This window comes from Myripristis murdjan, chromosome 15, assembly GCF_902150065.1.
Source record: "Myripristis murdjan chromosome 15, fMyrMur1.1, whole genome shotgun sequence".
NCBI classification, from domain to species: domain Eukaryota; kingdom Metazoa; phylum Chordata; class Actinopteri; order Holocentriformes; family Holocentridae; genus Myripristis; species Myripristis murdjan.
The window spans coordinates 7,371,190-7,395,721 of record NC_043994.1 but is presented as its reverse complement, the minus strand read 5'-3'; the positions used below and the strand labels follow the sequence as shown (position 1 = coordinate 7,395,721).

Genomic DNA, 24,532 nt, shown 5'->3' with positions numbered 1-24,532 from the left:
CATAAATAAGTACGTAAATATATAAAAACATATATTTATACATACATTTTTCCCTAAAAATACAAAAAAAAAAAAAAAAAAAAAATCCCACATCAAACAGTAATGAAATCTTCAGAGGATGTTTTATTTAAAAAGATGAAAAATAAGCTTTGTTTACATTTACAGCGCTGAACAGTTAAAAAAAAAAAAAAAAACATAATTACAATATATTCAGTGTATAATAAAAAACAAACCAAAAAAACAAAAAACAAATGAAAAAAAAAAACAAAACAAGAAAAAACAAAGAACATTTTGCTACAAATGTACTGGGTCATTTGAGTCAGATCAGATATTGTCTGTTTCTGCGCTCAGTGCAAAACGGGCTGCAAGAGTTGTCTGTACAATAACATGGGAACACCTGATAGAGCAGAGCGACTCAGCCTCAGCAAATGTGACTGAGTCGGTGTGAGCAAAACTCCATCTTAATATTCCTCTGGACACCTTATTTCCCCCTAAAATTTTACATTGGTCCTCTGTTTCGAATTATTTTTTGTAACAAGCGAACAAACTGGGAACATAACGTTTTCTCTTATGTCTGCCTTTTGTCCTTTCCATGACACTGTGCAGTTTTTTTGTTTTTTTCGTGAACCCAATGAGCACAAATTTGGACGTCTTCAGCACCAGTTGCAAAGCTGCTCCAGCAGTATCTGCGCACATCAATAAAACCCTGAATGTCACAGAATTGTGGAGCGAATGACTGTTTTTTTTTTTTTTTTTTTTTTTTCCTGTACTGTAATACCTACAAATCATAGGCGGTGAATCAGCGCTCTACCAGGTTTCCATATCACTTTCACATGACGATAATTCATCTTTCAGTTTCCTCCTTGATTCTCTTTCTAACCGCTGTGATACAGTACTTTGAAATGAGGTCTTAGGTTTCAGATGGCACAATACCAGAAAGTAACACACAGTCATTGAGTGAAATGACATGGCAGAGCAAAAGCAAAGCAAGTGAATTTGGTCTGGAGAACCACAGGTCTGAATATCGTTCATTTCCAAACAAGATATTTGGAACCTGAAATGTTTCTTCTTGTCCTATTTGCAGCCATGCCATCCTGCATCTATGCTGCAAGTGTCTCCCAGTAGTACAGCAACCGCCACTGAGATCTGCTCTTTCCCAGTGGTGGCCTGAGCTATGCTTCACCCATTTCAATCGGGCCCCACCTTCCCAAGGGCCCCTCCCGACTCCGGTGCTCAGACTTAGCCGAAAAACCAAACCCTTTTTTCTGCCTACCAGGAGAAGGGAAAATATGGAGGCACTGCCTGCATATCTGCCCCTCTCTAGTGCTGGGACTTTGGCAAAAACCCAACCCTTTTTCCGCCTAGCTGAACAAGCGAAAATACAGAGGCACTTCCTGTTTCAGTTTTAATCAAGCAAACTGATGGGAACATTTCTATGATGCTGAAAGTGCACACAATGCATTTAAATCAAAGTCTGGAAATATAGGCTATACCATTACTGATGGTGTTTTTTGTCTTTGGGTGGTGATGATGGTGGTGGTCTCCATGTTATCTCTTGAAACGGGCCCCCGATGATTAAGGTGCTTAAGGTCACCCCTGCTCTTTCTCTAAAGTTGTAACTAGACCTGAATAGATTCCTTTCACACCCAATCAGAAATTCTATTAAAAAAAAAAACATGACTATTGAAAATGCACTGTTTCCTTACCAGGAAAGGATTAGGTGGAGGAGACTCGGCTAGAAACAGGAAGTAGCTGGATGTTGACATAGAGCAGTAGAAGTAAGGACGTGGATGTGGTCAGGGTGGGGGTGCAGATGTGGGGACACTTTGTATTTACATTAAACTTGGATGATCTGGCTTCAATTCTCAAATCATTTTCAGCAAACGTTTATTTCATTTAACCATGACCAAAACCTTAATTTAACCTTGACCAGGGTTGTTGACTTAACTACAGTTAACCATTAGCTTTGCACAGCACAAAACAATGAAAATGCCGTGGTAAATTCATGCAACGGACACATGATCCTTTTGCGGTGGAGGACGATAATATCAACATTACTTGTACCTGCAACATGTAATCTTCATTATATTGAGTTTCTGCTCATTTCACAAAGATTCCAAAGGCTGTTGCGCTGCCAGAGTTGGCGCAACAGCAGTTCATGCAGTAAAACACAGGTTTTCTAAATCACACAAGACCGTAAAATCTTGTTACTCTATTCAAATTCATGACCCATGTCCTTGCCATTTATGTGCACAACAACAATGCAGTGCTTGCGGAGAGTTTGTTGCTGAATGGTTGATTTCATACCATTAAAACATGAAACTCCACAGATGAGATATTTGCTGAAATATGGATTTAGGTCATATGTCCTCCTGAGATGAGACGAAACTGAATACAAGTGCTTATCGACTGTATTACCACACCAACTTTTGTTGAAACTGTGATTTGCTGACAAATTGTTTTCATCTCCAAATTCACAGACAGATGGCAAACAGATCATAACAGAGAAATTGTTTTGGCATTACCAATGTATAAGCAGGTCAAAACCAACAAAAGTTTAACAATGCAATACATCTGCAACAGAATGCTGCAGTGGTAATGGAGTTCCTCATCTCATCCCAGGCCTGGACTGAACTACCTTGTAAATGCACTGGTGGAATTGTTTCAAATGTCTTTTCCACCATTTGACTGATCTAGCCTGGCACATTGGAAACGACTGATTTTCCATTTTGCATTCTTGACAGGGTGCCGCTCCCCACAGATGAGATGATTTTGATTGACAATCAACCCAGTTATACCCAGATACTAACCAATATATGGTCCAGCACTTGACTTGTAACATCCAAAAAACCCTTTAACCATTCTCTTTGGTGAGTATTCCCACTGCATTACTGGCGTTTTGAAATATAGCTTGTGTAGTTTGTGGTATGCTGTAGTTGAATGGGCAGAACATGGCAAATGAGAAAAGCCACCTACATTAGAGATTTAATTCCCATTGCAGCTATCAAGCTTAAAAATACATGCTATGCATTCATGATACAGTAAGGCGCTTAAGGACAAAGCTTTTCATAGTTGCATAATTACCTTTTTTTTCCGTTCTTCATCACCATTCTGTGTTTACAATGCTCAACTTTGTTCAGAATTACAGTAATAAGATGAATGGAGCAAAACATCTTGGCAAGAATTCAGTTTGACAAATCAGAAAAGTGTGTCTCATTTTGTGTACAATGGAGATCCACTGCATAGGCCTATTTTTTGCATATAAAAATTACCCCATTCTTTCAAAATTCACTCTACTGTTTCTCTGTTGACTTTTTTTTTTGGTTTCGTTTGGAGGTTGAGTTTTAATCCTAATTATTAATTGAAAGGGTTGGTTTATTAATTGCTAGGTTGGTTTAGACAAACAAAAAGGTCAGAAGCTGCTATAGCTTACTGTGAGCCAGTGTGAAGCTCTGCTGCTGTACTCTGCAGCTTTCATAGCTTGGTTCGTGTCCAGAAAGCTTTCTATGAGAGTGTTTAATGACCTGGCAGACGTAAGGAGACTTGGCTGGGTCTGAATCATGACGCCAATAAAAGGATATCATGACCTTGTCAACAACCAAATGCCTGCCAAATTTGAGGCTGGCGGCGAGCGCCGATGCTAATGCTAATTCCAGAGGCCGAATCGCAACACAATGAGTGGACGATGGTATCATTTGATCAGTTATCAGAGATAAATTAAATGCACTGACATTAACAATGGGAAACTACTACTTGTAAAAGCATAAAGGGTGAAAAAATGATGTTTGTAATTTACATTGTTAATTCATTTGACTGAATGACAGTAATTTAATTTACTTTGTTCATCATCTTGCTCTGAGTTTTACTTCAGTGTTGCTGATCTCTGTAACGGTTCAGCTCAAGTACATCGATCTTTAATGCTGAATATAACAGAAGCAAGGAGGTCAATCACCTCTTAATGCATTTTTGAGAGAGGTCTCTGCACAGTCACCAGGAAAAATGTTGGCATTTTAAGATTCTGCAAACAAAGGATACGTTCAAATGACACGTTTTCAGGTTTTGTGACATATAAAGTGAGTGAAAAACACCACATTCGGAGGTAGGTTGGGCGGTGGATGGCACAAGCAACAGGACTTTGTTTCTACAAATGTCATTGTCAAACATGACCTTTTCCTAACCTTAACCATGACAACAAACTTCTCCAGAACCTTAAGCAGGTAGTTTTGGTGGCTAAAAAAGCTAGCAAAGCAAACAAAAGTGTCTAAAATAGCTACATTAGCTATAAGTAAATGTTGATATGCAACCTATTTTTCGTTAACATTTCAACGTTGGTTTGCAGAAATGTAAAATGGCAACATTTTATTCTGGCAACTTCTGGTAATTGCTGATAAAGGTGACTGATACTGAAACTTCTTGTGAGTTAGCCTTTAATATGTAGGGAAAAAGTATTGCGCCTTCATCTCTCACCATCTCAACTGGCTCCACTGCTTACAGAGGCACAGAAAGGCCTTTAGTCGTAGACGAAGGGTTAAGCTTCCGGACTGGTCACTGTGTCAAAAGCTGTTAATGCACAACTGAATCAAACAGAGAGAATAAAATCTATCATGGGAAGTTCAGTTTACATATTAACAGGTCAACCTGTCTATCTGCAATGACTCCTCTTTAATAGGGTGTAGAGTGAGGTTCCTTTGGTTATGGAAAACCTGAAACAACATGGATTCTTCAAGTTCCTAGGCCTGGAAAAGTTATGGAGAACACATGTGCTTGAGATTTTGGAAAAGTGAAATTTGTTCTAACTTGTTTTTGGTCAAGCACATAAGCTTATGCTTGACTGCTTAATGAATCTACTTAAAGTACCTTTGAAATAATAAGAATCCAAATACCAAAGTTCTTGATTACAGAATTCCCATTGGAGATGCCCAAACAAAACCTTTGGGCTTTTGCAACAAAACAGCAACAATTGAATACTGACACTGATAAATATGATGCTGCAGTCAATTGTCAGAACAAACGATCAAATGAACAGGCGTTCGAATCAGAGTGGCCGGTTGGAAACTTGGGCAAGATCACTGTAGCCTAGGTTTGCCACCTCACATCAGCATGTTGGCATACACAGTGAACAGCGATCGGTTTATACTTTACACAAAACTTTATTTTAGAAGATATGGAGTTTATGTGTTGTGAAACTGTCCTGCAACAACTTTGCACCGGGTTTGAATAATAGGTAACGTTAACAAATTGTCCTAACGGAAGTTGGTAAAAGTGAGAAGGGGCATCCCATGCTTTTCTGCATACAAGCACTAAAGGGCAATTAGGCCGGAAACTTGGAAAATCAACTTGGGGCTTTCCAAGTTCCAAGCACAACTGAATGCAGTATTAGGCATGGAAATTTGCATCACATCAAGGAAAAGTCTTGGAAAAGTCTGGGAATTTTGTTGCCTTTTGAGATCATATCTGCATCATTTCTCAATTCATTTGTGTTTTTGAAAAGACTGAGCTGTGTCCTTCTGTTATGTACTTTCTATGTAGACATGGACATCCATCCAACATTTTAAAGTCCTGAATGGTAGGAACACCTTAATGAGACTGCATTTGAGCAATATTTTGTACCAGGGTGGGGTAGAAATGCACGTTGGCCCTAAACTTTGAGTGGGATTTCTTAGGGGACCCATATTGGTCTTAAATCTGTTGCAGCAGGGTCCTCATATGATAGGAGTGCAAATATGTTTTCCTCAGTCTGGATCCTCTGGGGTAAAAGATGAAATTAGTTAAATTTGAGGAATGGACCCAACAAGTGTAACCTGCAGCGAATGTAAAATTCACAGGGAACATAAAAGACATAATATACAACAAAAAGTCTGAATAAGAAATAAAAAGGTAAACAGCAGAAAAACAAAGAAAAACTGTACAAGGCACATTTGATTTTCCACAGGCGGCGTCTTCCATGGAGACATCATTGGATGACATTTTTGTCTCAGCGCTGGAAGGGAGTGCAAAATCCTGGCGCTAGGCTCCATCTTTGGTGGTACTACTGGGGCTCAGAATCCATAAAGGAAAAACAGAAGTGCAAAAATGAATCAAAGTGTTGTTGAATTTCATATGGCCTTAAAGGAAGTGAGTTCTTCTTCCTTTATTGCAAAGCTATTTACATAAATAAAAAAGAAACAAAGCCACTTTCCCCATTTGATTCCGGGAAAGGGGAGGAAAGAGGGACTAATTAACTCCTCAAAAGCAAAAGAAAATTCAACATATGATAGGTCCAACATAGTCACAGGTTCTTAACAAAGGAATGATGCTACGTCTGCTGGGTTTTCCCAAAGGCTAGACCCGAGAGTGGTCCTGGTGGCTGTTCGTACTCCCCTGCAAGTAGAATACCCGCCCAATCAGAAGGAGCAGGAGGCCCATGCACAGCAGGAAGGTGGGCTCCTGGTGGATGTGTGGCAGCAGGTTTGGAGGCACTACAGCCGGTTCATGTCTGCCTGCCGGCCTCTGGAGGAGGGGAGAGAAGCAGACAAGAGGGGAGATGTTACAGCACTTATGGAATATAATATGGGTTCATAATATACACCCTGGTTTTAGGAAATTAGGAGACTTTTCCTATCCAATCTTACAGCTATAAAAAGGCATTAAAGTGGGATTCCTTGGCAAACTACTTATCAGAAGTACATGCACACGCAAATCAGCACCAGCACACACATATGTATAATGTTTACATGTAACATGCCTTCACAGGAAACAGGTCCGTATGGCCCTCAGCATCCTGCCACACCTCTTTAGCCCTTTCCAGGTGTTGGCTCCTTATGTTTGTGTCTGTGTGTAGGTGTGGGTTCTTTTACAACATGGGTTTGTCTCAAAGCCCAAATTGCCTACAATCGTTTTTTTCCTTTTTTATTTATTGTAATATTTTGACCTACCACTTGCACCTAACACCATCCTTAACAAAAGATGTTAATAATGTTGTGCTGCATATTCTCCACGTCCGTTTTGTAGGTAGGTAACCTGATAATGCAGGGGGATGTGGAGCAGGTATGTTAAAATCATTTAACTACACAATGAACTACTTGTGGAAGTCCTAATAATGTCAGATGACTGATGAGGGAGAAGAATGATGTTCGAGTACTTCAGCCAACTGCATTTCACTGATTAGCTCACCCCAAACCTCCCGTAACCCAGACAGCCACTCCAAGACTCTTGGCACGCTGTCAACTGAAACAGGTGTTTTTTTTTTTTTTTTTTTTTCTATCTCCACAGTCGACAGCCCTCCACTTTGGCCTGGGGCCATCGCTGGAGCAGGAGCTTCTCGCCGATAAGAGCCCTGTGCAGTCAACAGGAGCAACGGGGCATTTCCCCCTGTGTGGACACACACTGGCAAGCTCAGCTCAGAGGAACACCCCCTCCACACACAACCCACTACCACCACAATAAACACGGTTCCTGTTCCTGAATAAAATCAGGAAAAGGAGGAGCGGGGTGGGGAGTTTGGGGCGTTTCAACATGTGACCTGGAAGAAGCTGACGATATCAACTCATATCGACTAATAATCAAACCTAAATCTGACATTTTATGAAGGAAATCCCATTATTTTGAAGCTAGTTAAAGTTATAATCCAAATGTTGCCTTAATCTGACTGCTTCCAGTAATTGGAGTATTGGTGAGCGCGTAATCATATGCAATGAAATTAGCTAAAAACACAAAAATAATCAGACAAAATTTTGCCCCATTTTTCTTTGTCTGCCACTGAGAAAGGCTTGGGTTGAATCTCATTGCGTCACATGATACTTGAACCATCGGCTTAATCTGATTATCATTTTACTTGCTGGCTGAGTAAATGTCCATCCCTGGTGGATCTTAAATTATTTAAATAATAAACATCTAACTGTCCTGGTTGTACCGGGCAGCTCTCAGGTGGGACTGCACTGAACTGTGTGAATGTGAAGCACAGTGGTGCTGAAAAAGAGCATATATCCACAGCTCACATTACCCAGATGAATAAAGGTTAAAAAATAGGACCTTGCCCTCTGACTGATGCATTTACAAGTGTAGGAATCACTGTTTTCCACTGGCAGATATATATCTTGTTTTGGAACGAAGCCCTTCGAATTCCACCAGGCCGGATGGACTGCACAATACCGTCCAGACGTGGACTGGCACAGAGTAAGCCTTTTGCCTCAGGGCAACACTCTGTGCTGAAAAACAGGATCTTTAGGGATGAGAGCGAGAGGAATATCAAAGCTGTGTGGTTTTATTCGATAAACCAGCCAACAACCACAGCAACCCCGGACGCCCGAGGAGGAAACAGGTGAGGGGAAGACCATTTAACCCTTTGCTGAACCCCATGCAGAATGGATATAGATCTAAAGCTAAACAAAGCTATATATGGTCCCACTGACACTCCACACATAAACAATCACTCACAGTGACCCAGACATCCTTAATGGCAGTAACATTTTTGTCTTTGTTGCCAAAGTGGATAAGGAAAAATTCTTTGCACATCTATTAGTAACTATACTGTATGAGTCCCATTATTTGGCCTGTGCTGAACCTGCACTATGAATGTCAGTGCAAAGCAGCAGTGACAAGATGACTGAATGAGACACTGCAACAAACAAGCTGAGAGTATCAATCACAAGTATATTTTTCTTTTGGCTAATGATCAGAGCTTTAAATCTAAATGAAGTGCTTCTGTGAAAGCAATGTGACTCATTCGTTTCTATTAGATTATCTCCTGATAATCAGCATCCCTTTGAGTATGCATTCTAATATTCTTTGATACAGGGCTTTAAATCTACCATCAGAGAGACAACAGAGAAGAAGCCAGTCTGCATCAAAGCTAGTCATCTGTTTGGCCGTGGATCGAAGAGCCACTTTCCCAACACAGTCAATCATATGGATGATATTCTGAGACGACGGTTGCATCGCCACATTTAGGAGTCCAAGTGGTACAATGAATTGACACTCTTCAGTGTAAAAGCTCAAACAACCTCTCTCTGAGTCCATTAATTTACTTTCCCCTTTTATATGCCAGTGTACTAGTTCCCTAGGCTGTCGTTAGATGACATCATGGATTACATCCTAGCCTTTCATCTGACTAGCATTGCCTGGAAAGCTGCATTTGACAGAGCAGAGCATGTTTGGCAAAGTGTCTGGTTCAAGGCTGATGTCTGGTGCACACTCATACAGGTGTAAAAGCTCAAACAGACATTTCATGAACATTAACATTATTGTGATTTTTGCTAATGTACTAACTCGGCAGGAGAAAAGTATTTCTTAATGATCCTACAGATTAGAGTCTTGTTTCTCCTCTTTGCAGCTTTGGAAAGCAGACACAGGCGCTGTGGTTTCAAAGCTGGCAGCATTTCCGCGCTCTTTCCTCACCTCATGAACCGCTGTAATGATTTGATTGACAGGCAATCTGCAGTTTGTGGAAGGAGGCAAGGGACTGACTTGGCAGATACGTAAGAATCAACAGACATAACAACTTGCTGAAGCCTCCTTTCATTACAACAACTTCAGCTTGTTTATCTATCGACGCCTGAAGATGATAAGCGCCTCAGCTGACTTGCAACTTGAAGCAAACTGGAGATTGATCAGATTACCAGTCATTTTGCAAATGATACAGTGGGGTTCTGAATGGATTTGGAGTGCCCTCGGGTCATAAGCATTACGCATTAAGAAGTAACATAAATTTCTGAAATCTGATTTAGCAAGCACAGGGACTCCAACTCATGTTTGGGGAATGCAAGTAATGGAAGAATGGGGTTTGTTTACATTTTGGCTTGAGGGTAACAAAGGTCATGATGTCAACAAGGTTGAAGTTCATCCTCCTGGTAACACGAATGTTCTCGCTACATTTCATGGCAATCTGTTCAATAGATTTTGAGACACTGATTTGACATTTTGGCCTAAGGATGGTAGGGGAAAGTTAACAGGGTCATGGAAATGAAGAGGAATCTTGCTTTGGGGAGTGTGGATACACTCAGCACATATTATGGCAATCCACTGATTAGATTCATACAATGTTGGGGGTAATACATTACAAAGTAAGTAAAGTAATGTGTCACTGTACAAGTTCTTCAACTATCTGAATGATGGGCAGACAGTCAAGCATGCCTTTCATGCATGTTTGCACAACAATCGCCTGACCTATCGATTTTGAGCCGTGGAGATATGCATGTTACTGTGAATATGTTGCACCGAAGGAGAAGAATGTAACGGTAAGTGCAAATTGTGCCCAGGCCAGAAACAGCTATTAGGTATTAAATTATTGTAATATGCATTGAGTATTGGGCAATTAAAATAGCACTTTATATTTATTGGGCAATCTGCAATATAATAATGCACTTTACACTGTAGCACTCTGCACTTTAATCAGCCCCTCGACATATAATTTAGTGTTTAAGCAGTGGTGAAATGTGCATGGTCCCCTGACCCTTGGCCTGTGTGTTTCATGATCAAGTATGCTGTTTTTTTTTTTTTTTTTTATTCTATTGTGTATTATTAATAATGTGAATGCAATGTACAACACCAACCTGCCAATGGGACTAGAGATGGAAATTAGCCACACGGCTATAATCTCACATGTTTACATGTATATGTGCATCAGCATATACTGTCTCATTTCTTTTAAAAATAAATAAATCTACAGTCTACAAATCGACTGCTGTGTGCACAACGTCAAAACTCTCCAAGCACCTGCAAAGGCAACTTGCTAACACAAAGCTAGTAACAAAAAACAAACAAACAAACAAACAAACAAAAAAAAACACAAACCCAGAGTGATGCTCAAGCTCAGTGGATGTAGCCAAGTTTTGATTTTCAACAGGAAACAATGGCAGAGAGGAACGGGCTTGTAGCATCCTACATAGTAGAGGACATGTTGCCTATTTCTACAGAATCTTTAAGTGTTATGGTGTTAACTGGTAAATGTGTGACAATCTCAGGCAGTGTTGCGAAGTAATACAAATGAATGTGTATTACTTTCCACAGGGAGTAAACAACTACAGCAATGCATAACTTTTTAAAAAAGTAATGAGTAATATATAAAACACTAGTGCTTTTTTTTTTGTAGGGATGACCCCAGTGATGGATTTAGAGATATCTCATGTAAAATTTTAACATTTTGGTCAAGTGTGCTGCTACAAGAGAGGTTATGGAGTTTCCAGGACCAAAAGGGTTCATTCTTGGGGGAGCATGAATGTGCTGTCTGATAGGTTGTGAGATTATTCAATTTGCCCTTGCCAAATATGCTAATCTACTGACCACATTTTGTGATATCTTGTGTGCAAAACTGACATTTTGGCCCGAGGGTGGCATCGTGAGGTCACTAAAACTGACAGGGTTCATCCTCTGAGGAGTGTGTGGATATGCTCACCAGTTGTCATGGTAATATGCCCAATAGCTTTTGAGACATTGTGTACTCGTAAGCTAAAATTGTGCCTGGTTGTGGTGCTAGAGGGAAGGTTCAGGAGGTCAGCAAGAATGTGCTCACCAAACTTCTTGGCAATCAGCCTGATAGATTTTGAGATACGCTGCCTCGGAGTGAAGTGTTGAACAGACAGACGGGACTATTCCCACCTTAATTCAACTAAGGTGAATACCCTGAGAATTTGTATTTCAGCTGCTTTTTCCCTCACCAAACATTTGTAGCATTTTGGGGGAAAACAACTTGCAGCTAGTCGATTTTAAAGAGTGATAATAAACATGAACAACCCCTTGCAATAGTTTTTTTAATAGTTAAACTGGCTAATGGCTGGAAGGCTCCAAGTTCACATCCCCAGACAAAGAAGATTTCTGTAGGAAAGGGTTCAAAAGTGCCCTGGGAATACAAATAATTAAGCTAGATTTAAAATGTCAAAGTATTCCTTTAAACAATGGCACTAGTCTATTATTTGGGTGATTGCTCAGATTTTCACCATCTGGATGAGAGGTTTGATTTCCACTCCAATCAGAAGCAGATGTACTGAGCTAACCAACAGCAGACTGACAGTCTGACACGAAGCCGACAAGAGGTTCACCAAACACTCCTGATTTTCAACCTGATACCTCAGGATTAAGCACCAGGAAATGACAGCCGGGGTTAATGAACACGCACACAAGCACACACACTCTGTAATATTCTCCTAATATGAGCGCTAGCCCAAACATTATCACCTTCAATCAGCTTTTCCCTTGTCACAGTTCAGTTTCTGGTATTCTTACTACACTTCTGAGGACTTCAAGACATAGTATGCACACACACACACACACACACACACACACACACACACACACACTGATGATCCTCTAGTATAATGGTTTCCTTATTTGAACCCTTTCTTTCAGAAGACAGAAAAAAAACTGCTGCCACAACCCATTTTCCTTGTTTCATGACAGCTCTGAAGGTTTAATGCGGGTAAACACACACACACGCACACACACACACAAACACAAACACAAACACACACACACACCATGTGCACTGCAATATGCATGGATGCACATGCACACACACACACACACACACACACACACACACACACCATGTGCACTGCAATATGCGTGGATGCACATGCACACACACACACACACACACACACACACACACACACACACCCACACCCACACACACACTAGTGCTAGTGTGAGTTTGTGGTAAAATGGTGTGATTAAACCTGCAATCATACATGCAAGAAAACAAAAAGGGCTACAAAGTTAAAGCTAACAGCCACGCAGCCAGGCAGCAAGCCAGCCAACCAATCAACCAATCAACCAGACAGGCAGTCAGTAAACACATGGCAAGTTTATACATGCCTATAATATCAGATATACTTTCAAGGAACAAAATGAATCCAAACAATCAGAGCAACACTGACAACAAGCCGTCAGCGATTACAGGTTTTTCAGCAGTTTGGCTGGTCAGCATCACCTGTGTTACTCTGAAAAATGTACTGCAGTAGTAATTATAATATAACAATCCTATCCATGGGCTACATTAAATGTTTTTTTATCTGTGATTCAACCACAGAAATTTGTAAAATTCATCAACCCTAACCACTAACAACTCATTGAGGGAGGTGCGAGCGAACATCTCGTCTCTGTTCCTCGCTCATCTTTCTCTGTCATCTCCATGGAAACGGCTCGTGTGATTTCTTTTGGTCACCACGACTCCTTATGCTGCCAGATGAACCGGCACTCTGAGAGTATCTCACTTCTGTATGGTGATGTATGTCCAAGCGAAATATGAAATACAGCTGGGACATTATGTTTTGATACAAATTTGATTTGAGCTTTGAAAAGTGGGCATGAATCTGAAGCTCTGTCCTGCAAAAAGTAGAAGACTGATTGACGGTTGGATGTCATTATATTATTGGTTGAAATTGGTTAGTTCATGCTCACATAAGCTCAGGTCATATTTTTTTTTTTTTTTTTTGTATTTTTATATCATTGCACAACATGACCAGGGATGATCGAAAAGGGTTTAAAGGCACTTTTGATTTCATCTCAACTTAAAAACAACCCTCCAAACAAGCACTCACGCACACGTGCACACACACGGAATAAGTACACACACAAAGCAAATATACTCTGGCTTTATATTTTTATCTAGCCTCTCTATCACCCCTCTCTCCGCTCTCCTGCTTATCATTTTTGTCTCCCTGGCCCAAAATTTGCAGGTTAATAATAACAACAGTTTCCAACTAGACTTTATCTATTTGTCCTGGAACTGGAAGGCCACAGGTTCAAGCCCGCAGCAGCTCGCATGTCCATCCCTATCAACATTTGTTACTGTCCACTAGTAATTTAGCTTTGGTTTATTGTGTCAGTCTCACCCAAACATTTGATTATGAGTTGACTACAATGTGTTGAATCCAACTGAAATTTGCATAGTAATTGACAGCAGGGCACAGTGAACACACCGTGCCTTTGAAACAGACAGGATGCATAATTTTCCTTAAAAAATCTGAGCTGGTGTTCTCCTGAGTCTTGCCTAAAAAGACAAGATTAGATATGTTGTAAATACAGGAGTTGGATGCCTCCACCCAAAGTCTGATGACCCAGGTTCAACTCCAATTCTCTTATTTACCCCTGATCTAAACCCTTACCCTAACATTAAGTGGTTTTCATTGACTAAAGCCAGCCAAACGTTTAGCCGTTCTGCATGTCAGCTTCATACTATCGTCACATAATCCCATTTGCGGCGAAGGAACATAATCTGTCCCTTAAATGTCGCGTTCATTCCACAAGCTTTTTTCTGTGATTGGGTTACACTTGAGATTCATCCAAACCCACGCCGTTCTTGCTGGGAGGTGACAGTGTTACCCGCTGAGCCACCTTACCAAATGTTTTCTAACATGTCAGAGACGAAGAAAAGCTGATTTGAGCTGACCATGTAAATGTGGCCGGCGTGACACCGCAGCGTCCACAGCTCCCATGTGAGCGGGCGTCTAATTTGAGTGGCAAACAGCAGACGTCAGTGGCCCGGCTTCACAACAAGGTGCTGCGGCCGCACATCTGCTTTGCATTAGGCTGCTCATGGCCAGAGCTGGGCCGCCTGTCTGTTTAGCTGTCTATGTGTGTGCCTGTCAGCAGGGTGGGAAATGACCCCCGGCCCAAACCCGCCCAGTTAACCTATTCTATCCTAGCAGATGTTTTGGCAGATGAACCACCACATTTTATGATAAGTTGAAACTTTAATCACTTTTTGTAATCCCTTGACCTCTGACTTTGCAGCTCATTTTTTTAAGATTTTTTTTTTTTGGCTTAGCATTTTTTATTTTTAATAGTAGACACAGAGAAGAAGGGGTAGACATGCAGCAGATGGGCTGGGCTGGGATTTGAACCCAGAGCACTGCGATCAGGACTCAGCCTTGGGAGGTGGTACATGTTCTATACCAGATGAGCAACCTGGGCGTCTTGGTCGCAGCTTCACTGGAGCTACATCATCATTTTATTTTTCAGAATGTTAGATGGGGTCCACCTCCGTGGCAGGAGGCTGACAGTTAGCATTTGGAGCATCCAGCCAGTATCCAGCACTCAGTAACAAGGAGAGGAAGATAGCACCACTACTGTGTAAAAACAATAAAATGGGTGAACTGTTCCTTTAAACAACTGGGATCACATGCAGACATTCAGATGACAATTTCAACACAATAGACTGTGAGTGGGAAGTATGACAAACACTATGGACTACTTACAGCATCAAGTTCCTTAAATATGGATTTGCCTATGAGATGTGAAAATGAGGCAACATTACATAAAGGATTAGCAAATGTCAGCTTGTGTTCAGAATGACATACTGGAATGATTTCAATGAACGTTTCTAGCTATGTGGCTGGTAAAAGTGTGACAGTGACTTGAGGAAACCAACTCTGTCCATTTGTATCAAATCGGCTTAAATGACCCGCTGGCTCAGAAATGGCCCGCTCAGCAGTTCAGAGACCAAACTGCCTCCACTCCAGCAGCTGGAAGCAGCTGGAAGCAGCGTGGAGCTGCTCACTGCCACACTGTCACGTCTGATTTAGAGCTCCGCGCTGGGTCGTAACATACATGTTCATATTTTTAACCTCAGCTGATAGCCTTTCTTTCCAGCCAGTGCAAATACTGCTAACAAACAACATGTAACATACATGTGCTGGCACACTACAAACAAACACAACACTCCTTGGTCCCACTCTCTCTCTATCTCTCTCTCTGCCTCTCTCTCTTACACTCACACACACATACACACACACACACATACACACACACAAAAACAAACAAAAACAGAGCAATAGTAGCCAGCCAGTGACACCCACTGCTCCACAATGTTCTTCTGAGCTATTTCTGTCTACAGGACAAAGAGTTTTACCTCCTACAGCAAGATGACAGAGACAGAGGGAGTGTGTGTGTGTGTGTGTGTGTGTGTGTGTGTGTGTGCGCGCGCGCGCATCGGCAGGATAATTAGACCTTGTGCTTTGCTCCCTCAGAGTTCTTTAACCACAGGGCTTAGCCATAATGAATCTACGCTGTCACGGACACTAGGCTGTGTCACACCACACAAACACACACACACACTTGCACGCATGCACGCATGTGTACACACACTATACTTGCACTATATTCGCAAAACACCCCTCTGAACACGTTTACAGATGTTTAAAAACAAACACGCTCACAGCCGCGCACACATTGTGTAAATGTTTAACTGTTTTCTCTTGCACACCATGCCTGGCACTATGGAGGGGGAGAGAGACAGAGAGAGAGAGAGAGAGAGAGAGAGAGAGAGAGAGAGAGAGAGAAAGAGATGCTGAGGGAAAGAGAGATGAAAACAAATCAGGACAGACAAGGAGAGAGACAGAAATGGGGACAGAGCGACAGGCACAGTGAGACAGGGTGAGACTGACACTGAGGATGATGATGATGATGCTGTCTGTGCTGCACAGTCAGGGCAATACAGCAGGTGAACTGAACCGAGAGCCACAGAGAAAGCATAAAACTCCGGTGTTTGCACATGACGTGACATTTTAACGTCTTTACAGCCCGGAGCATCGCAATTTCAGTTTCAGCTGGCAGGCGCCTTCACGCAAACAACACAGTTAGCATCATTCTGTCAACAGCGCTTCACACTTCGACGGCTCGGCCTAAACGCCTTTGTGGCACACAAAAGTCACTTCATTTCTTTTAAGAAATATTTTAGAATCGCTACTATGGCATATGAAGATGAAATTGCTTGGCTGGAAAGTGCAGATTCTTGACTAAAAAAAGCAAACAAAATGGTTTGTGGGTTTAGCTGACGTCTATGCATGTCTATGTATAGTAATTAGTAGCAAGTATGTCAAATGGCATGAAATACTACAGTTACTACAGTACCACTGAGTCTTACCGGCTATTACGATGGTGAAGATGTCAGCTAAACCCACAAATGACATTAAAATATATTCAGTGTTATATTATAATGTACTCCAGATTAGTGGCTGCAATCAGGAACAATAATCAAAAAAGGTGGAGTCCACAAGTTGAAGTAAATCTTGCTCCGGTATTTTAATGACAAATCAGATCGGTTTCAGTTTCGATCCCCTGAGGAACTTCATCAGGGACTTCAGCACTTCAGTGTGCACTCTGTATTTTTTGATTATTGTTGCCTTATCTGTCTAGCACCTGTTTATGACTGGATACGCACACTATATTTCTGTAATAATTTGCAGTTTGGAGCAAGTTGGGGTTGCCATTTTCACGACTGCTTACCCTGCAGAACAAACTTCACCAGGGAAAGAGTGAAGCCAAAAAGTGTTCTTGGAGCTCTTGGAGGCAATATTCAATCATATGTACAAATCACTGGGACACTAACAAGATGCACTTTCCAGTTCAAATTTGGATGGATAATTCACGAGACCAATGGGGGGACGGCTGGTGGGTCTGATGCCCCTTTTCCACCAGAAAAAACCTGGTGCTAGTTCGGAGCTGGTGCTAGAGCCGGTGCTTAACTGGTGCCAACGAAGAACCGGTTTGCTTTTCCACCAGCCAAGAGCCAAGTGGAGCCAAGTCAGAGCCACGTCATGACGTCATCGGGAAACGTAATGACGGGTGCGCGAGACGCCCGCTCAGAATCACAATAACCATCATGAATGAATGAATGAATGATACTTTATTAATCCTTTGCAGGAAATTACATTGTCACGGCAGCTTCATCACTTCAACACACATAAAACTGCACACTCATACTATACAGTGGCTGCAGCGTCTCTGTCTCTGTCCGCCCGTCCTGTCCTGTCCTGAAGCCGGTGAAACTGATCAGTGAGTCGGGGATGATGTTCGTGAACCGCGTCAATAATGCTGCTTTCCTGATACAGTTTCTGGCCCTGGGTGGAGCAGGATCTGGATTTATTAGCGATGCAAATACTGCTTGTATCTTTACAAGCCTACATTTCAATACAGAGGCGAAAAACACAATTATTGCCGGCTACCTGTCGGATTCGTGACCGGAACGAATGACAGCTATGTTTGGTTATAAAACGGGTGCTTCTCATCCTTAAATGTAATTTGCTGAGCCGCGTTCCATGCTGCTGTAAAATCAGTATAACCCACGGCTTCTCGGGGATTATTGTTTATGTTTATAGCGTTCGCAGTTCCTGTTTTGTTTTGTAACCCCGCCCACCAATGATGCGGTGGGCCGCGTCATCGGTTCTTTCTCTGGCTCCTGTTTAGCCTCTGCTCGGAGTCGGTGCTTGCCTAGCACCAGTTTGGAACCAGTTTGGCACCAGTTTGGCCCCAGCTTGGGCGGTGGAAAACGAAAAAAACTGGTGCTAAGTCAGGCACCGGCTCCGAACCAGCCCTGGTGGAAAAGGGGTCTTAGATCCCTCATGTTTCTCACAATAATTGGGGACATTCTTCCGGGCTATTCTACCTTCCATGGAGGAGAACGCCTGAGAATGAGGTTACCTCAAAGATACAAAATCTTCTTCAAGATCTTCTTCAAGATCGTCTTCAAAAAATCCTAGAGAGACCATTAAAACAACTGTATGCAATTGGTTCAGTGGTGTCAATTACAGACAAACAACTTCAAGTTACACAAGAGCAAGGAGCTGCCACTGGGACTTCCACAACTGAGCCGACTGGAGTGGAATGGTTGAGTCGACATGAATCGCCTGTATGGATTCCACTGAGACGCACTGACAGGACGTATCCATGAGTCCATGTCCACTCAACCATTTTGTGCTGGGGTGTTGCACCAATTGAAGAGCATGGTGCGTGGGTTTTATTAGTCGGCCTCCTTTTTCCAGAAAAGTCAGAGATCCTTGGCTGAATCGATCAGTTCTGATGATGACCAGGACTGAGAAACATCCCTGGACTTTGGCCCTGATCGGACCACCCCAACCAGCATGTGGACACTCCACAGCCCACGCACACAAACACATCAGTCCCCCATACCTCCACCTATCTGCATCACAGCTACTCCACAATAAATTTGAGGTCCACTGTAAAGACCTGGAGCCGCATTTTCAGCACGCTGTGGAGCAAACACACACACACATTCTTTGGAGACTGTTGTAAGGGTTCTGATGAACAAATGTAGAATTGTCCCAAAACAAGATCCCCTGATCTTCTGCCTACAATAAAACAGAGATGGTATAGTTACCAGAATAGTCGCTGAGACACAGAACAGTGTCTGGCTGCTTTTCAAAGGGCCTGACAGCAAAACAGAAGCCCCATCATTTGATAAAAATAGTGAACGAACAGTAAACCTTTATTTATATGGCATGAATGGGTGTGTAAATCATTAGTTTTGATACAGAAAACAAATTTAAGGTGACAGTTAAGTGCATTTGCTGTAACCTTGTTTTTGGCAAAGGGAATAATGGTGAAAGGGAAAGGGGAAACTACATAGAAATGTAGCACAAATGTACACACAGGTTCTGATTTCTATGCTGATCACCAGCACTGGAAAAAAAAAAAAAACAACAACTCTGAATCTTAATTCTGTGATTTTACAAGGGAGTCATTTGAGGCCATTTCCCAACATTACAAAGCACTATAGGCTATTGTTAGTTGTTTGTTGTTGTTTTTTGCCTTTGTGTTAGGCTATAATTAGGACACAGAATGTCAAAAACATCATTGCAGATGGATTTATGTACAAAGACACAGCTTAAAGAAAACTTTAGAATATAAGGAAACCTGAAATACTCATTGGCCAATTAATAAAAGGCAGCTGTGTTAGGGTAATTGACTGAGTAACACAGTACACAAGTGCTGTCCTAATTCAAAGACACCTCCAAAGGCTGCATTTTCACATGTCATACATCATACATGTTCAACAAGGCTGTATCCTCCAAATGAAGCCCAAGACATGCAGTCTTCTTTAAGACTTTTTGGACGACCCACCTACAGGTGTATCCTTTTCCATCCTTTGTATCCCCAGATCCATTTTGCACAGTTGTCATTTGGGGAAGCTTCAGTGGTTAACTGTGGCGTAACCTTGAATAAAGCAGTGATTTAAAGGCAGACGAGACAGCTTCAGTGGGGAGGCCACGCCGCCTCGTTATGATGTGGTACACAATGAGGAATACCACATAACTCTCAAAAGAACAGAACTTAGAAATGCCTCAGGAGTTCTCTCTTACCCCACAACATAAGAGCATTTCCCTGCATTGTTTATGTTTCTGTGTGCACTTCCATCCATACATTAGATTCAAGACAGGCACTGAAAAGTGGTAAATTAATTCTATGGATTACTGGTCGTGGCATGAACCTGGGGGGTTTTATCCCCCCGCAGCCTCATCCTTAACATTAGTAAACAAAGTGGTGGGGGCTCCCATTTCAAACTGCATAGACTGAGGAGGAACTCTGCAGGTTTGGTTAAATCCATTGTTTGAAGGTCGTACACACCTGATCCATTTAAGGGTTTCAAGCTGATTGGCTGAAACAGATTCACCTGAACAGGGCATGCATGAAGGCGCGTGGGCCTGAATTGGTTCAGGTTTGCAAGAGTGGAGCTGGAACCAAACCCTGCAGGACAGGGGGCCTTGAGGACTGGGCTGGGAACCACTGATCTAGTGGAATCATCTCCAACTCTCTCTCTTTTTTATATCCCACCACTTTGTTAGCTTGTGTGAGGCTGATCTCATCTTCAAAGAACTCCTCGTTGACATCATCTTCTCTAGCTATATGCCACTCTTTTTGCAATGCCATGCTCCATGCATACTGTTGTGTGCATGAGCATCTTTCTCCATCCCAACACTGGTGCTGGCCCGGCCAATACCAGCATCACCAAAAAGGCTGATTTGTTTTCCGCAGATTGCAGCAGAAGTCTGGAGAGACTTTCTTCTAGAGGCTTTTCCTTCTCTTAATTTTTCCAACACATTTTCTGTGTATTTGTTTGTCAGGATTTCTCCCGCTGGTCCAAATGCCCAGTCCACTAATATTTACTCTAAACCAATTACAGCACACTGAACTGACGCTGAACATTAAGCAATAATGATAATATAATAAAAATCACAGACATCTGAATTATTAATTAGATATGATATGAATGGGGTAATTGAAAAATGTACATAATCATCAACATTAATCATGCACGAGCACACACACACACACACACACACACACACTGACACAGACATAAACTACAGCGACCCACAGATGCAGCAATCAGATTTTCCTGTTGAAAAGCTCAGGGTGATACTTCGATTGTCTGCACACACACACACACACACACGCACACACGCACACACACACACAGTTGCATACACAGAAACACCATGCACACCAACACCAACACCTGACAAGAGAACAGGGAACCAGCCTCTGTGTTCCTCTTTTCTCTGCCTCCTCATTGTTCTACAGAATAAGCAAACACATGTGCACACATCTTCCACGTGCGCACACTCTCGGGATAATTCTGGGCAGTAGTTCTGAAAGTGCCCCCCCTCCACCTCCGTGTCTCTAGTAATGTGACTTCTACTCATCAGATTTGACACATACTGTATCTTCTCCAAGCTCCACACCTTTCCCCTAAAACCTGAACCTAAGCTAAACCTCAACACCACTTTCAAACGCAGATCAGCACTTGACTCTTGCACATTCGGCTGCATTTACAGTAAAACATGCATGCTTTCATGTTTTCGCATCCACTGTCCCATGTTGGCAGATAGGTCACATATGGTGTAATTTGGGTGCCATGCCACTGGTCCGGCGGCCTGCTATACTGAAGCCCCAATAGTCCAAAAAATGTCCCATTGGACTGAAAGCCCATTAATGCAATGGCCCATTATCCTGAAAACAAACACCCGCTGCTCTGAAAATACACACTCTGATTGTTATTGGAGTTCAGTGACTGCCAGTGTTACGCTGAGTTTTGCATCCCTGCCAAGAAATGCATCCAGGCCTGTTTACCCTGAGGAAACCCCTGTCTAAACTTAACCAAATTTACGGAGTGGACATTTTTAGGATTATTGGGATTACGGAACAATGGCCATTTGTTTGGGGAACGGGCCATCAGACCGTCGGACTCATGGGCTTTTGGGCCAGTGGGACATTTTTCAAACTACTGGGATTTTGGAATAATAGGGCTTTGGAGAAATGGGCAGTCCCCGTAAATTGACTGTTTCTACCTGTCATCAAGTCAGAATGACTCCCGAGATCCTCTAACCTCAGTGCCCAACCTGGCAGAACATTAAAATCCTATTCAAATCACAGTAAAGAACATAATTGGTAGTGATATTGGTTTTACATACTGGCTACCAATGCTATCTGACATAATTTAGAAGAGGAAAAAAACTAGGATGGCAAGGGTTAACTGTTTTCCTGTTTAAACTCAGTTGGAGAAGCATGTTTATGACTAATCGTGTTACTTGGTGGAACCACTGCCTTACAGCTGTTAAGCTTTTGACATTGAAGGGGTATTTTAAGCTCCAGCACTGGGATATAAATGTCTTCTCATGCCAAAAGTATTTTCCATTATTTGACTTTTATTTTTTAATGCAGTGATTGAAGTGAATTAGACTCAGCCCTGTTATTTTGTTCCCCGCTCTGGTTTCCCTCGGCTCCACTTAGGTCTTTGATACGGAGGGTAAATAATACTGTGATGATGCAACCTGCAGAAATGGTGCCCAGTAAACAGCAGCCAAGAGGAAATCAACTCGTATTGCAGAGACTACAGCCGCCAAGTAAACACCGTGCAACTGCACAAGCCACCCAGTCTGCCTGTCTGCCTGTCTGTCTGCCTGACTGACTGACTGACTGACTGGCTTAAAAACTAGCTGGCTGTCAGTCAGTCATCTACTCACCCAGTCAGCTGGAAATCTGGGTCTTACCACATTTAAGCACTCAACATGTACCACCAAGATTTATTCTAACTTTTCCACTGCTGGAAACTGGCAGCAGGCCTTACAGGAGAGGACAGAGCCATTTTCCCCCTCTGCCCCCGACCAGTGCATCTTCCCCTCTCCCCTGGCGATCATGATACTGTTTTATTGTTTGTTGAGGCAGTAGTTTGTGTTGGTCGGCATTTTCTCTTCCTGCATTCTGCAGGGTGCCAACATGCTGCAGGCTCACATGTTTTCAGATCATAAGCTGCTCTGTTGCTCCCACCAGAGAGGCACTGGCTCTCACAAATGACCTGTGGGGGCCCATGAGGGCCAGCAGCTGCATTAACACTCAGTATCTGACACTTTAAACAAGACAGCAGAGTGAAAGGCAAAGAAATATGATGCTCCTACGATTTAGGGGCATTTCTCCCTTTTATTTTATTTTATTTTTTTTTTTTACTTTTAAAGGGATAGTTCACTAATTTTTTGAAAAATTTGATATCATTTCACTCCCCTCCTAGCTGTTCTGTAGGACAGTAGTGGTGCTATCTGAGTGCTGGATACTGGCTGGAAGCTCCAAATGCTAAGCGTTAGCCTCCTGCCATTGAGGTGGTCATTTCCGCTGCCATCCTGGAGAACGAAAATTAGCTTACCCCAAGGGGAGGGGCCAAATTTGAATCTTGTGTTTATAAACTGCAAACTAAATAATAATATCACATTTTTCAAAATGGGTGAACTATCCCTTTAAAAGGCATTTTATGAATTTTTAGAAGCATTTTGTGCCCAGAATGCTATGCATCGTGCTCTTCGCCTGTGCTTGGCTCAAAGGCACTTCAAAGGACAGTGTGATTCATTCACTCTCTTCACCCAGATTTTGCCAAACACACACACACACACACACAGTGCCTTTGGCCGCTTACCCTCTGCATGAGGAGGCTATTGTAGTCGTCTCCTATGCGTCGGAGCTCTTGTCCAATACTCTGCATGTCCCCTGCTGTGTTTGGTGGCTGCGTCCTAGAGGGGCTGGAAGGACTGCCTGCAAGAGGGAGGAAAGACAAGTGCTCATTTTGCTAAGATCACCATAGGCGCACCACAGAGGCAGTTCCAAACTGTAATTCAAGGAGAACGCTGCAGGTTTTGGGCCACACTGAAATCTGACTTGTTTCTTCAAAAGTTAAAAAGCACGCTGTCAAAATGAAATATCAGATGAATTTCATGAGTGTCATTAGTATGCAGGTGTGCAAACCGACGTAGCTTACAATACGACGGCAGGCAAAATGAACAGAAACCACAGACAGCCTTGATTCATCCTTTGTGTTTGAAACTTGCAGCAGACGACAAACACATGTCACAGACACGGCGAACCACATTATTAAAACTCAAAAGGTCACCGGGGTGGAGCAGCGTACACCCTGCCAGCGCTGAACGATTCTCCAACTTTACGAAGCTGCAGCCTCTGTTAAAAGTTTATGTCTGTTCATCGGTTATCGTCGAGGTTTGGATTTTCCTAGAAAACAGCGCGTGAATGTATTTCTGTTTGGCAGCCGATTTGGAAGCCCCGCTGTCCCATCAGCGCAATGAAAGAGCATAAAAAGATTATTGTGTTTCGGTGGAAATCCCAGATCCCCACCAACATTTAATCAAATGATCAAGTGATATCAAACAAAACATGAGCAAAATATAAACTGGTATCTTGGCAACAGGCACTCGAGTTGAGTCGATTTGAAGTGAGAAAACAAAAATTGAAAGTGACGTGCAAAACAAGTAATAAA

The 24,532-nt window shown here is 42.2% G+C and overlaps 1 protein-coding gene across 2 annotated transcripts in view; it reads right to left on the bottom strand.

The window, feature by feature from the left end:
* Positions 1 to 551: 551 nt before the first annotated feature.
* The window catches only part of bcl2l11 (BCL2 like 11), a 35,911-nt gene continuing 11,930 nt past the window's right edge, over positions 552 to 24,532 (bottom strand). For both annotated transcript variants that reach the window (XM_030069913.1, XM_030069912.1), the window contains exons 3-4: positions 23,681 to 23,796; positions 552 to 6,489 (exon numbers count right to left, since the gene is read on the bottom strand). In XM_030069913.1, the coding sequence (XP_029925773.1) occupies positions 6,322 to 6,489; positions 23,681 to 23,796 (284 nt within the window). In that variant the 3' untranslated portion in view covers positions 552 to 6,321. The remainder of the gene's footprint in view (positions 6,490 to 23,680; positions 23,797 to 24,532) is intronic.